Source organism: Colius striatus, chromosome 11 (genome assembly GCF_028858725.1).
Source record: "Colius striatus isolate bColStr4 chromosome 11, bColStr4.1.hap1, whole genome shotgun sequence".
Lineage (NCBI taxonomy): Eukaryota > Metazoa > Chordata > Aves > Coliiformes > Coliidae > Colius > Colius striatus.
The window spans coordinates 18,660,745-18,676,879 of NC_084769.1; the positions used below are offsets into that span (position 1 = coordinate 18,660,745).

General features: G+C 37.3%; 1 protein-coding gene across 4 annotated transcripts in view; it reads right to left on the reverse strand.

The window, feature by feature from the left end:
• Positions 1-1,532: 1,532 nt before the first annotated feature.
• RBMS1 (RNA binding motif single stranded interacting protein 1) overlaps positions 1,533-16,135 on the reverse strand; it is a 148,563-nt gene continuing 133,960 nt past the window's right edge. For 3 of the 4 annotated variants that reach the window (XM_062004676.1, XM_062004678.1, XM_062004679.1), the window contains exons 7-14: positions 13,576-13,691; positions 12,646-12,695; positions 12,457-12,550; positions 9,156-9,206; positions 6,914-7,024; positions 6,171-6,251; positions 4,838-4,922; positions 1,533-2,283 (exon numbers count right to left, since the gene is read on the reverse strand). In XM_062004676.1, coding sequence (XP_061860660.1) covers positions 4,845-4,922; positions 6,171-6,251; positions 6,914-7,024; positions 9,156-9,206; positions 12,457-12,550; positions 12,646-12,695; positions 13,576-13,691 — 581 coding nt within the window. In that variant the 3' untranslated portion in view covers positions 1,533-2,283; positions 4,838-4,844. The remainder of the gene's footprint in view (positions 2,284-4,837; positions 4,923-6,170; positions 6,252-6,913; positions 7,025-9,155; positions 9,207-12,456; positions 12,551-12,645; positions 12,696-13,575; positions 13,692-16,135) is intronic. The other variant, XM_062004677.1, reaches the window with a different exon arrangement.

The following is a 16,135-nucleotide window of genomic DNA, read 5'->3' on the forward strand; positions in this document are numbered from 1 at the left end:
CAAAAGGTCTTTCTTCATAAATTAATTTTTTATAATTTAATGGCTGTCTACTATGTGATGTTTAAGTAACTGATTATTTCTTTATGTACAGAGGTTAAATTTCCCAAATCTTACCCAGACAATGAGTATGGCACTTAGTTCAGACGTTTCTGGCAGCAGCTCTTCCCTCCCTCTAACACAGCTATCATACTGCGGTTTTAATTAACGCAAAAACATCAAGTAGTGAGAGATCCAGGTTTGGAAAGTTACCAGATCCAGGCAAGGTGCTGCAGGAAGTCTGGACTTTTACAAAGCAGTAATATTCCAGGGAGCATAGAACCAATAATACCACAACTTTTTTAAAAAAAGAAAAAACAAAAACACATCTCTTATGACTATGTATTTCACTAGAATCTACACTTCTCAGAGCAGCAATTTACTTTTGAAACTATGAAATGTCGCCGACGTCTATACTCCAATACTCACACAAAATTTAAAAACTAAAAAATACTTGAAAGAAACAACTGCTTAGCCCTAGCTCCCGAGCTAGGATGATTTGGTCTGTGGAAACAGGGAGGGCCAGCAACCTGTCCCAAATACAAAAGGAAATAAACTTTGAGGTAGATAACTGATCATATACAGCTGACCAGAGAAGTACACAGTTTTGGAAGACAACTTAATTTATCATTCGATTTAAAACATATGCAATTTTAATAAAGAGCTTTAGTAGCAGTGAATTATCTAATATGTGAAGTACAAATAACTGTGTATTTATGAATCAGGAATTTCATAGTTTCAAAACTGATTTTCTTTACACTTAACACTTGTAGTGATGATGTAAAGTGTGGCACTGCTTGGATCCAAGTCTTCCTTCATGCTTTTGTGTCCATACATCAATTAAAATTATAAAACCTAAATGCAAATGTACAAAAAAGGCACATTCTCCTAACCGCAAACTGGTCCGGCAAAAATAAAGAGTACAGAAGACGTAATGCTGAGACAAATCAGAATTATTGGTTACTGGCTCTTTGTTCTTTGGTAAAGTTACCTTTTAAAAGTGCCAAGTCTTTTTATTTTTATTTACCTACTATAGAGAGCTAGTACCCAATCAATTATGCTTCTACTTACATCTCAGCGTATGTTTGGGAACGAGTCCTTTAGCTTTTGCCATTTTGCTGTAATAGCAACTTTTCTGTTTGCTAAGTCTCAGCACGATCCTCATCCTAAAGCACTATCATTAGTATAAAGGAAGGACAAAAACATTCGGTGATATCCCCGCCCCAAACTCCCTACTCTACCTATGCTAAAACTAGAACATCAAGTTAGTTTCTGAAAAAAGGCAAAAAAAGATTTTACATTGCATCATACAGCAGAGTTCCTAAATCATTCAAACTACCAGAGGGAACTATTGGCATATGGCCTTACAAACAATTCATCCTATTAAAATTTCCCCAGTCAGAAAATGTGTTTCACACAAAACATTTTTTCCCCCTCTTGCATTTCACTACCTTACATATTATGTGAAAAATCATTAAAAACACTTACTACACATTAAAAAAGCCAAATTTTCAGCAATTTTTATTGACTAACTTTAAAAGCCCTATGCTGCTGTTTTACAAGGCATAATAGACCAGCTCATTTGGTCAAAGCATTCTACACCATTAGTTTGGACTACTTACTGAAACAGCTACAGCATTGAAAGATTTAAGGCAAATTGGAATTCATAGAAAAAGATAAGACACTTCACACTACATTAAAAGAAAAACAGAAAGCTAAAAGACCAGACACTATAACTGCAACACTGCACTAAAGCAACACTCACACACTGCAAGCACAGAACATCATCTTAGATGTTTTACTATTTTAAACTTCAGAAAACCCATTTCATACAATTAAAAAACGAAACAAAACAAACAAAAAAAAAAACTGAAAAAAAAGGAAACAAACGAAATAAAAATAAATCCAAACACAAACTCTGTCATGCACGTGAGTAAGTCTTCGTGGTCATCTGTGCATACCCAGAAATTTGATTTTTTTTTTTTTTTGCGTCATAACACTTGATAAAAACTTTTTTTTTTACTAAAATAAACCTGTTCATGGGAACAGCTACTAGATGAATTTAAGGTTTTTCTTATGCACCTTATAGAACTTATAGCAAAAATAGTTTTAGTTGATTTCATTATAAATAACATTTTCAAGAACCTGTGCAAAACTGTCAATAATTCCTAAAGCACAATTGATCAGTAAAATCCATGATTGTTTCAGCCTTTGCACCCTTCTCCAGGCCAGGTCAACACTGGACATCTGTAACACAAAAGGTCAGAGCTAGAGCAGTTACAATTGCACACTGTTTTTTCTAATGTAGCTTTCCATAAAACTATGTTACACAGCTATGAGAAGACTAAATTTAATCTGAGTATCAATCTGAGGAGCAACACGGGTGCTTGGTCCTTCCCAGGACAAGGCACTCTGCCAGGATACAGCCTCTGTTGTATTTTTTACCCTCTCTCTCTCTAGTACCTGTTTCAGCATGTGATCCCACCGGGAACTGAGAGACTGCATTCAAAGCTAGCCCTTTCTTTGCTGTTTAGTTATTGTTGTTTCCTTTTAATTGACCAAAAGTGGCTGAGTGCGTGAACGTACTGCTGTGGCATCTCCAAGGCTTTTGATCTCTGGAAAAGGAAAGCAACCTTCTTTTGGGAGGCTATGTACAAAAGCTAATGGAGAGGCAGCTACTTGCCTCTACCATGGCTAACAATTGACAGCAATTGAGGGGCTCATTAAATTTGAAGGAAGACTTCTCAATTTATGGTATTGCTTATACTGCCATATGGGTTTTTTAAATTTCTCAAGACAAAGTTAGGTATTTTAAGGCTTCTACATTTAAAGATGTATATATAATCAAAACAGTGTTTTTTCCCCCCAAGTCCCTTTGTTTTTTTTCCACATAGTAGCAACTTTTTGAAAAGAAGCTACGAAGTTATTAAATGCAGCCACCTAAGGAAAGAGGCTGTGTACTCCTGACTGACTGCAAATGTGCTAGTTGTCATTTAGCCCCTTATTTATTGCAATATGTATATTGAATTTTAATAGGACATTCCCAAAAGTGTTGCATGTGCGTTTAGAAATAAGTTTCATTTCGACAATAGTAATTAAGATGCAACAATAAGAGACGGCATTGCTCTGTGTCTTTAGGGCAAAAAATAACAGTTAATTCCCTCTCCTTCACCTGTCTGAAAAATAATAAGTACCAATATGTTCCAGGGACAGAAATACCAAATGCCATACTCTGAGGCTGAAATCAGCTGGGTAATATTAACCTTCCCCATGTGCCCACTGCCATGGCCACCGCTGACATGGATTTCACTGGCTCCTGCTGCATATAAATACAGGTAATGGCACTCTATGAAGAACAAATTATGCAGAGGATTGGCATACAGCAAACACAGAGTTGCTCACAGAGCTTGGTACTCTACATAAAGTCAAGACTATGAAATATACCTCAGATGGCGACATATCTCCTCCTTTCAGGAGACTAAACACTGCTCCTCCTGCCAGGCTCCAGTCTATGGGAAAGGCACTGACAGTCTGGGAGAGGCAGGACCGGGAGATGACATGCAGGATTTTGCTTTGCAGTCTACCACAGATCTCTATTGGTGAGAAGGTTTTACATGCCCACAGGGAAGACTTAAGGCAAAACAAATAATTCCTTGAAAAGCGGTTAACACCAGCCAACAGCCTTGGCATGGGAAACATGCAGAAGCCATGATTTTAACACTAGGAGATGGATAACGAGAAGAGTCTGTGGCTTTGCCTTCTCCCTGCCCTGGAAGCAAATCAAGGATGTGGGCTTTTTCTGGATGCCAGCATTTGGCCAGACTACAATAATAAACACAGGTCATATGTTGCGCTATGCAGACTGTGCCATCTGTTGAATGTGTGAAGTTTCCCCATTGGTTCATTTCTATCTTTACATTCCTAAACATATAAGAAGCTGTTATGCCAATAATGGGGATGAGAGTAGTGTTGGCAAATAGCACAGCTGACCTGCAAAATCAAAGGTAATGCCAAAATGTGTGTGCTGCTGGATCTGTACATTTTAGGGAGAATATCAGACAATTAGAAACTCTTTGCACATAACTGATAAAGATTTTTGAGTAGCTAATAAATGCCATGAGGGCTGTAGGAAAATCCTTCTAAGATGGCCTTTAGCCCATTATTGCAGTGGAACTGAATTGGTTAAGTGATGTAAGCAAAACCACAGGAAACTCGGAGTAGGAAAGCAAAACTCTCGAATTGGAGCCAAACAAGGACATGGATTAAGAATCAATTGCCTAAACTCTGGAACAAACTATGTTTTCCTTAAATAAAGTTTGAGCAAGAAAGTCTCCAGGAGAAAAGGTCAGCAAGGACTTCTACCAGATCACCCTCCTGTCTGTGGTGTTCAAGTTAGTCACAAAGCTGCTTTGAAATCTTACATGTACCACAGAATTAGAAGATATTATGTGTATAAATATAGTTCCCTGTAGCACTGTGATTCTCATGTTTTTGCACTAATTCAGTGTTATTCTTTATTGTTATTCATGCTACCAAGATGAACAAATTAAAATGTAACATAATGCTATAAAGAAATCATTCAAATGCTATTACTCATAATTCATTGACTCAATTCTGGAACCTGTGCTTCCTTTCTTGGCTTCTAACTCTGGCCCAATTCACACTAGCTTCACTATCTGTCCCCAGATATTATCAGTGTTATTTATATGACAGTAAAAAAAAATTCAATTCAGAGTACTGTAAGTTATGAAATAAAATATCTTTGAATTCACATCTTTCACATGACAGGATGAGCCCCTACCTCACAGTTACTTAGTCTGTTGATACGTATATGGAGAATGGTCGCTGGACGTCTCTACTGTAACCTGTTGTTGACCACTGGCTTCCTGCAAATAAAAAAGGAAGACATGAGATACAAAATCAGGCAGCACTATCTGCAATGTGTATTTTCATGTGACTCAGGCAATCAACAGCCTTCAAATCTGTAGTCTTTCTAACATGTTTCAAGAGGGGTACTCCAAATTTGAGATGTTAACTTTGCATTAATTTACATTTCAGCAAACAGAGAAATCAAATGATCATGTGAACCTTGTACATCCTCAGCTGCCTTGATGGTAATTAAAAAAACCCCACAAACTCCTGACATTACAGAAATGAATACACAGAGGGAGCAGATAATTGCCAGTATATTTTTTTAATCTGCAAATGCGAAAGGGCATTCTGCCCCTCTGCTTTTAAGAGGCAGTGAGAAGACTGAGACCTACTTACCACATGCACAAACACTATCACTTTGAGTACTGTGGTTTGATTAGCACTAAGCAACACAAAGAAATGTAATTGGGACTTCACACACAGATCCCTCGGAAACCAGAGAGTTAATTCAGCTGATAGGGCTCTGTCAGACAGTGACAAACTACCAAAAGCATCAAACTATGAAAAGTCCTTCTCCCTCCCACATGGGCAGATGCATGAACTGAACCAAACAAGTTCTGGAGTTTCTGAACAGACAGACATCAAAATGAAATGGTTTTTCTTCCAAGCTCTGGAAGAGACTGTCTAGCACTTGTTCCGAACACAAGAGCTGTGGTATATCTTGTCTAGCTCCTCTGTTAAAGAAGTACTGACCTATGAAAGGGTGTAAAACAAGAAAAAACAGAAGACAAGCTATTGTCTACCATTTAGTTATGCTCTTCAACTGGACTCGCAGAGGAGTTCACTAGGCAAATATTCATGGTTATCCTCAGCTGCCAAGGTAAAATCAAGATTCTTTGAAAAAAGCTACAATCATGGGCTGTTGGTAAAGAAGTTTGCTCACAGGAAAAGATCAAACCCACAATTTACCCCAGGGCTTGTTCCTATTGGAAATTAGGTTTCCCAAAACACAAGGACTGTCTGAGCTATGCTCATAGAGAAGGCTGTGCCAAGTACTGCACAGCTGGAAACAGAGGTAATTCTTTGTAATAAGACTCATTACACTAGTTGAGAATAACATCAATCTATAGTTTTACTATATACACTGTCTTCACAATACCTTCATAGTTACAACGTTAGGCCAAACATTCTGGCCAAAAAAAAAAAAAATCTAATATCATATTCATGTCTCTTATTTCTGGACTTTTATAAAATATACTGACCTCAACCGGAACCGCTGCTGTCTGAACATGGGTATATTGGGGTATGTAGGCTCCTTGCATAGCTGTTGTGGCTGGCATGTACTAGAAAGACAGAGAGTTCATTAAGATGGGTTAAAGCTCAATGTAAATTTAAGAGTATTCAAAATACCTATCATAATACTGTTTAATAGATATCGACTGTTTCCCTAAAGCGATATACATGAGAGAAAGACTTTTGTAGGCTTTCCAAGAAAAGTAAAATACTTTTTTTGAGAAAACTTAAATTTAGACTTCACAGACTAGGTAAAAGTCCTCTCCTTCTTTGTAAATTCTGATCATCAGTTTCTTCTTTTTAATTCTATCTGCTCAGAAAAGGAGGGTCTTTCAGTTTAAAAGCTTGCCTACATATCTTCCTCTGGCTTTGTTTCTGTTCTATACTTCGTATTGCTTTCTGCAACTCTAATCTCCTGAAGACTGAAAACCATTTTTAATTTTTCAATAAAACTCTGGAGATACCTCCTGGGTTAATTTCATTTGCTTTGATCCATTTTTATTTACTCATTTTTCAATTTCTGATCAGTTAGACTGAATAAAAAATGCTGAATATGATCTAAAAATGGAGTCAGTTCTTATTTTATTGGATGAAAGACTCCTTAAAAATTACTTTTTTTTTTTCCTGCATGCAACTTGCACATGCATACTGTAATCTACATGCAGTATCTTCTACTTGTGTAAGTTCTATTTCGTATTGAATTGCTACGTACTGTTCCAGTACTGCCTAAGGAAAGATGACTCATCTGCTGTGTCAGAGGGCTTATCATCGATGCAGGCTGTAGTGACATGGTGTGGTCCATGGAGGGAGTCAGTACGGCACCCTATTTAAGGCAGAGAAAGAAAGAAATACATGGTTGCAGCAACACTCAGATTTTAGTTACATTTTTGATTTGAGAGTCTAAGAATGGGCTGTCCTTCCGAGGGGATATAGCACAAGAATCTTCCTTAACCCCAGGCACTGATTCCAGATGCAGGTGTGGAGTATTCTGAATATTCTACTCGAGTAGACACGTTTTGCATTTTAGTAATGGGATAAGAATTGCACTGACTTCCTATCAAATATGCAACTGATGTACAATACACGTGAGATATCTGATGAAAACACTTTGTAAAATATGAGTTTAACCAGGTGCTAACTCTAAACGCAAAAGTCTGCTTAGGTTACCAGGTATAGATTCACTGAGCTTAAGCTATGGAATTCCAGGCTTTTAGGAAGAAACTTTCATTCTTAGGAATGGATGCTTTGGAGGAACATTTTTGTTAGAATTCTACCTGTCACCCATGACACTCATATACAGGACAGTTGTCCTACTTTGTGTCTGGTTTCATTATCACATTGGGTTTAAGGACAGCAAGATAGCAATGCTGATTCTTTGTCTTAATACTAGCTACTGTGATGACCTATCATTCCTGTACCATTTTGTTAGCTACATGTAGCTACAAGTAAATGTTGAATTTTTAAACACTTGTGATTGCTAAATATGGAGAGCACACTTGTAAGGTTTTCAAAGTTATCCAAAATAGAGGATTATCAACATTTTTTTACTACTTCTGTTTTACAATCTTTATTTTACCAATCGTTCTACAAACACAGATTTCAGATACATTGTATGACTTGTGCCTGCAGAAGTATTGATTAAAACAGATGTAGGCCTAAAACTAAAATAAATAATTGCAGTGTACTGAAAGCCAATATTTTGAATAAATAACTAATCCTTAAAAAGAAAAAAAAGAAAAGAAAAAATATAGTTGGAAAAACAACCACATGATCAGTGTAGATGAAATGAGTCACAGGCAAATCAAACACTAAAAGAATTTCCTGTCTGTAGACTGCAGGCTTCTCTGCAAAGCAAATGAGCAAGACAGCACCAGTTTTTGCACAGGCCAAAACTGAACTGAACCTAGATCTTTATTTTCAACGGTGAAATCTCATCTTGTACACCTGTGAAACGATACATCATAAAGCATTCCAACATATCAATTTGTGTCTTTCAGAGAATGATTTGCAAGATTTTTTTTTTTAGTGAACGTCTATGTTAACAGAGAGAAAAGTTAAAATCTGTTGTGTGCATGTGTGTTTGACATCAAAAACCACAAATACAATTGTGTGAGAGGGAGTTCTGGTTCCATACCACCTTCTCTGCATGCCCAAGAAGAAAATGTTCTGCCAAGAAGAATTACATTCTATAATCTGCATGGAGAGGTTAATTAAAGTCAAGACAATATCCTTTCTATAACTGAAAACAGACTTCTCTGTCAAATATAGGAGTGTGTATATTGAAGTGCTCATTATTATTTGTAATGCTCATTTCAAGAAACCTATTAAGTCTCAGATATAACTGGTAAATGACATAGATAAGAAGGAAAATATCATGGGAGAGTATAGATTAGAATGCCTGACAGTTTGGTCATAGCCAAAAGTGTAGGGAGACTAGCATTACTCATGGGCAGCAAAGCCAGAACAAGCTACACGGGTTTTCTCAAGTGAGCACCCACAATCTCATTTGTATCACTACATTCATCTGTCTTTCACAAATTATCCAGCCTGAACTGGAGACCCATTATAAAACTTTGGGTTTTGAATTCCAGCTACTGATAGGTAAATAGTATGTAAAATAATGGTATTTGCAAAGTGCTTTTCATTTAAATAAAAAAAAAAAGTAAAAAAGAAAAAGTTTCCTGAGGTTGCTGACTTGGTAACTATCATTTTCATTGCCTTGATACCCTGAAGGCAGCTTTCTTTTTTTTTTTTCCTTAACAAAACGAGGCTCTAGTTCAGGTTACTATCTTTCTTTCTCTTTCCAATTTGATCTATGACTTAATCATGAATGTAACTGTCAAAACTCTAGAAGTAATTGGGTGAGAATTGACCTATTTCCTGTAATTTAAAGTATGTAAAGTGTTTATACAGTAAATCAGTAACACAACAATGGAGAAGCATAAAAAACTTACTGGGTGCTGCATTATATATGGTTGAGGCTGCATCCAAGAAGGACTCTGAACCTAGAACAAAATTGGTACTTTATTTTTTCGGCTTAGTCATTCATTTCCTGAATACTCCAGTTGAGATATAGTAATAACTTAATAACTCATGATAACAAACCCCTTCCCTTACTTATTTACTTTTTAATGTAATTATTCATTCTATGGAGCAACACTGATTTCTATGAAAAGCATACTTTTTGTACCTGTAAATCAGAAACAAGATTTGGAGGCCACACATATACCACATACACCGTTCAGAACAGTATACTGTGTTTTTACTGCACATATCAGAAACTTGATCAAGCAAACCAAAAAGGTTCAAATAGATGCATGAGAGATTTCTGCTGTGTTGAAAAAGGAGAAACTTTCCATTTTTTTGAAATTCCTTGGGATCTCAGAAGGTGTAGCATCATTTGCCTTCTAGTGTGAACAAAAATGAATTACTGGATTTCCACAAAGGAAAAAGAAAGTAGGAATTCTGCTGGAATCCTGTTTCAGGAACTAGGAGTACTTTTCTTCTCCAAGACATTGCAGTATGCTCTTCCCAAAGCAAAAGAAGAGAAGGTTATGGTGAGCACTCTTGCCCTTGCAACTAGCATATTTCCCTTCAAAAACACTGTCTACCCAAATATTTGAGTTGAGGTAGGATGCCTAACTTTGCATGGCAAGGGAAATGAAAAAGATTAAAAGGTAAACTAATAGATTACATGGTTGTCTTAGTTTAAAAGAGATGGTTGTAACAGCTCTTTGAAAAGGTGTGCTGCAAGAAATATTTAAGGTAAGAATGAAAATATTTCTCTTCATCTGCTGTAGATGTGTTGGGTAAGGCAGGATTCTGATCTGCACCACTCATGCAGATCTAACTCAGCACTGCTGCTGGAAATTTAAAGCCTCTTAAACACCTCTACTATCATTCCTAGAGTCCTCTGAACAGGACAAGTATGGAGATAGTCTTGAAAAAAATCCAGGTGAGGTATTTTTCTGTGAGATGGAAATACTTCTTCCCCTGTTTTGGTACTGATTTTCAAATCAGAGTAATTTTCTTAGTGGTTTTTTTTTTTTAATTTTTCAAATCAGAAAAAAAGCAAACAGGAGTTAAAAAATGGAACACACCTGAACACACCCTTTCCTCAGGCAAAAGCTTAGTGGCAAAAATACTGGTGCAGCCTGACTAAAGCTTTGGCTAATCTACTCATACTATGATAGTAACTGGCTTAGTACCATAATTTGAGCACACAGGGGTTGCAGAAACAAACACTAGCCAAAACTTTATTAAATTTGTTTACCTTTAATAAGAATAAATCTAGGAGCAGGTTATACCATGCCTCAAAGAAAAGAAAAATCATGCTTTTGTGATAAGTCCTGTTGCGTAGCTGACAGAACGCTGCAGGTTTCAGTGAGACGGCATCTGGAATGAAGATGTGACTAATACTCTAATTGTGAAACTCTTCTGGCCAAGAACCTCTTTCCTCCCCAGTACAGAATACTTCAATTTAATTTCCAATCCCTATTACTGTGGCACTTTAAGCATAATGATGGCAATAACTCCATCCACAATAATTTAAGGTCTATGCCACGTTTACTGAGATACTCGTTAACAACACTTCTGGAAACACAGAATTGTGGTCTGCCTACCTCTACAAGTCCAGAAAAGTGCTGCTGTATTTCTTAGTACATTTCCATGCCAACTTCCAACTGTTACTCAGATTCTGAACATCTGAGAGTCTTATACTGATAAATAATTTATATTTTAATAAAGAATAGCAGCTAATTCTACTGGAATATTTCTCTGGGTAAGAACTTGCAGTAATTTCTAAGGTATTGCTGTACAAAGCACAATGATTCAACATACTGAAAAACAGAGTACTAGCATTGTCTGCAGAGATCAGACATTGTGTTGTCTAAGTCACCTCAGAAATTAACACAAAATTAATCCAGCTGCCCTTTATCCCAGAACACACTGTTTTAACTCACACAAGAAGGCATTAGACCTCCAAATTAATATTAAGACAAGCCTTCCTCATTCTTCTCAGCTTGAACAAGAGGGTACATGCAAATTTTTGCAATGGAATACTGACCAAACAGCTCTCACTGGTTCTGTTATCCTTCTATATGCCTTCTACATAGCCTTCTATATTCATTTTCATCCATAGTTATCTAGAAAACTCAGCACAGCTCTCTCACTAAAAAGCAAACAGCCTCTTCTTTCCCTAACATATAGGTCAGAACTTTCCCAATGTAATTAGTTTTGGTAATTTATGACCTGAATCACTGATGTTTACTTTTTCTCCGTGTTAAACAGTAAAATGCCAAAACAGCTGATCACTTAGCTTACACTGGGATAACTGGCATGTCTTGGGAAGTAATTACAGACTATGCATGTGAGACTGCCACACTAGTTGCATTAAATGCAAGTTGTTTTTAAACTGAAATGTCTGATGCCCTAAAATTGAGCATTCCTAAGAGATTTATAGCAAAGCACAAAAACAGTTTCATAAAATTTCTCAGCATGATGACTTGTTTATCAGTCTCCCTTAGTGGGATCTCGAGACGACATCTATCAAAATTTTCCTTCAGGAAGCTGTGGACTGGGCTCTGAGAGTGAAAAGAATGCATGATTCATGTTATAACTTATTGTTCATAATGAACTAACTTTTGGGTTAGAAATACTGTTCTAGACTGTTACACATTTTACTCATAAAAACACTGACTAAATGAACACTGAATGAATGTTAATGTAATTTGAACACTGAACTCTCTTTCAAATGTCTTTCTCTAATGACAAGCAAGTTTCTGTATCCTTATTACAACCATGGAATACGTTACTGTTGGGTGCTTTTTTTTTGGCAGTGAAACAACCTGGAGAAAAGTTCAAAAAGCATGGAAAAATACCTCTGACAGAGAATTTAACTAAATCAAGAAGGTGTTAAGTAAAGAATAATTATTTGCCAAGGATGTATTACCAACATTAAAAGAGCTTGACCAAGAGAAAAATGAAAAACTGTACATGAAATGCAGAAGTGGCTAGAAATACCTTAGCCATTAGCACAAGTGTCTTTGTTTTGCAAGACATCTATCTTGTTCAATTGCTGTGCTTCCTGAAACAAACCCACTCAGCTTTTAAGGCCACCATTTTCATGCTGTACGGTATGAAGAGGTCTCTTCATTATAATGGAGCGTTATTACAGATTTCATAAAACCAGATGTAGCAATTGATAAGGAGACATGAGCTCTGATGAACCATTTCAGCAAAGTTCTACATACAAACCTGGTATGTGGAAACCGGAGAAGCGATATATGGCGTAATAGATGTCTGAGTGATCATTCTGTTTGCTGTAATACTGTAGGGTGATGGATAAAATCTACAAAAATGCAGAAATATGTATTAAATGCCAGTTCTGTGCATCTTTTGTAACACAAACATTCTTTTTTCTTAGTGTGCCATTACTTCACGTACCCATTCTGTAAAGCAGCTGTGGTTGGGTCATACGTGAGGGTCATTCCAGCCTTAAAAAACAAAAAGAAAAAAAAAAGTGGAAAGAAAGAGTTGACAAAGTTCATTTTAATTGCAAATTATTTCTCTTACTTCTTCTCTAGTTATATTATTTTTAACTGAAAATTTGTATTGAAATAGTTTATTACTACAAATTAGGGAAAAGTTAATTGATAGAAGTAATTATATAGTGAAGGGAGTCAGTGATATTGGCTAGAAACACAACTTTCCAAGTTCCCAGCATGAGGAACGAAATGCAAGCTAAGAAATATCTGGCTAAGAGAATATGTGTGTATTTGAGAGGCAGGGCACGATGATGACTATGTTAGGCTGGTGCCTAGAATATATTAACTACAAGAATGAATGGGGAGTGCTGTTTTTCAGAAGACATATTTGAATTTTCTTGTCTCATAAATGAAGTGTCTAGGCTTGCTAACCACAGTAAGCCTATGAAACTATTATCTTGAACATTAAAGATTAAAAAAGCTGTGATTAAAAAAATTAATGCTGCATTATATTGGTGTACTATTTTAATCTTAAAAAAGCAATGTGCATGTCAGTGGTGTATAAATCAAAGGGTTATTTACTACATGTAAATGAAGTTATGTTTCAGGTAGCTTTATAATATGAAAAATATCTCAGACCTATTCCTGACCAAGTTGAAGAAGATTTTATTGTTCACTTTAATGAGGTAGGATTTAGCTTTCACATTTTGTCTTTTTTCTTCTTCAGAAAGATACAGTTAAATATTTTATAGAGTTACAAACTGTCAGGTAAGAGTTGCTTACACATTTTTAATATGCCAAAGAGCCAAGCCAAGAAGTCTCAATGCCTATCATTTTCGTAAGTATTCATTATTGTACTCCCACGCTAAAGCTTGAAAGGAGGACTTACAAGTCTCACCTCGCCTTCTCTGTGCCACGCTCTTCCATTCTGTATATATTTATTCTGATTCTGTCTCTTTTTCTGCCCTCCATCAGCAAACTTGCACAACAAAGGTTCTGCAGGAACTGAGAAGAAAGAAGGACTATTAGTTGAAGTAGTGTCCATACTGGTGTTCAGTGCTCCAAATGAGGTATGTTTTTTAAGTCCTATTCCCAATATGACAGTTAAACACCACAGATTCCACTACAACATCAACAACTGTTCTGCATAGCACAAGGGTAGGTGCCACACACACAAGGCACCTGAAATGCATTAGCTCTTTGATTTTAAACTACTCTTCTAAATCCTGTGGGAAAGAAACATGGTCTGTCAGTCTGAATGAATGAGAATGGCCATCTGTATTTTGAGCTTTGCCTTTTAGGATGTACATCTAAGGAGGGTGGAGAACAAATCTGGCCAAAGGCCTTTAATATCTTCCCCCCACTCCTTTGAGATTTCAGTATGTCCCGAAACTTAAATGGCTCTGCTCATCCAGAATAGCCAGAAGAGCTGGCACAGTATCTCCTCTTTAACTGGCAGGGTGGAGCAGGTACCTTTATTGCCTGCCACCTTGCACTGAAAAAATGCCACAACTGTCCATTCCCTTTTTATCTCTGCCTTACAGAGAACACACAATGCAATCAGAAATTCTTCAAGATTCAACAAGGACAAGTGCAGAGTCCTGCACCTTGGGAGGAAGAACCCCATGCACAGGCTGTGAGTTGACTGGCTGGAGAGCATCTCTGCAGAGAGAGACCTGGGACACCTGGTTGATAACAAACTAACAATGAGCCAGCAATGTGCCCTCATGGCCAGTAAGACCCATGGCATCCTGGGATGCATCAGGAAGACTGTGGCCAGCAGGTCAAGGGAGGTTCTCCTTCCCCTCTTCTCTGCCCTGGTGAGGCCTCATCTGGAGTCCTGTGTCCAGTTCTGGGCTCCCCAGCTCAAGAGGGACAGGGAACTGCTGGAGAGAGTCCAGCACCGGACCACTAAGATGACCAGGGCACCGAAGCATCTTCCTTGTGATGAAAGGCTGCAGGAACTAAGGTTGTTTAGTCTAGAGAAGAGGAGACTGCAGGGAGGATCTCATTAATATGTAACAAATATCTAAATGGTGGGTGTCAGGAGGCAGCACATTGTTGTATCTAGCGACAGACAAAGGGGTAACGGAAAGAAGCTGGAACACAAAAAAATTCCATTTAAATATAAGGAAAAACTATTTACTGCTCAGGTGAGGGAGCCCTGGCACAGGCTGCCCAGGGAGGGTGAGGAGTCTCCTCTGGAGGTCTTCAAGACCCACTTGGATGCGTTCCAGTGTGACATGATCTAGGTTGACCTGCTTTGGCAGGGGGGTTGGACTAGATGATCTCTAAAGGTCCCTTCCATCCCTACCATTCTATGATTCTACGATTTTTCTTTTAATCTTGCTTTTTGCATCCTGTCATTAAATGGTATCGCTATATGGGGTTTTTTTGGGTTTTTTTTTTTTTTGGCATAACATAATCCTGAAAATTACTTCAATTTTTCATGTCAAAATTGAAGCAATAAAATACAAAAGCTTGCATAGTATTCTTTCCCTGTTACTAGCTTAAAATGCAATTGTTTCCAAATACCTACGGCTGAAGCACAACTCTGCTACATCACACCACACCCTCCCTAATCACAGGGTGGAAGCACTGCAATGACTTGGATGGGAACACTTCTCTGCCAATAATTCCTGACACATGAGCTGTCTAAGCTTTACCATGACACTCCTCCAGCCACTCTGTTTGAAAACACCTACGAGACACTGGTGAACCTGAAAACATGGAAGTTTCCCAATGAAGGGTAAACACATGGGGTGGGAGGGCCACCCACAATAAAACAACCCCAAGAAAAAATTTAGTGTATCTGTATCATGCAACAAAATCTATTGTTATAATCATGGCCAGTGCTGATGTGTTCTTCACTGTCTCCATTTAGAAAAGATGATTGGTATTGAAAATCTCAGAGACTATTTATAAACTGTAAAATAGTTTTGTCAAATCTCAGCGACTTAGAAACTGCCAGTTTTACAACTTTGTCACAAAACTAGCACTGATTGGCCAAGCCATCCCTGGCTTTGGATGGCATACTTAAAGCAGTTGCTCCAGTTCTACCGGGAAAATAGCCACTTCCTGCATGATACATGTAGGACAGCCTTTTCTATGAATGACGGATAGATTGGGAGACAGAAATTTAAGTGGTTCCCTGTCTCACCTCCAACATCAACATCACATTGTCGGAGAGCTGCATCTCTCCTACCCATGTTCTGTTATTCAGCAGTCAAATTTATTACCAGAGACTCAGCTTTTAGTACTAAACATGACCACTGAATCAATTTTAAATGTATTACATTACAGAAAATAGAAATTTAAATCCTGTAATCATAAAATAAACCAGGGAAATGTTAAGGTAATTATATGGAAAAAGTATTGAAGACTTATGGACAGTGGAGTAAATGCACAAGAAAATAATAGAAACTCTAATGCAGGAGACAGAAATTGGA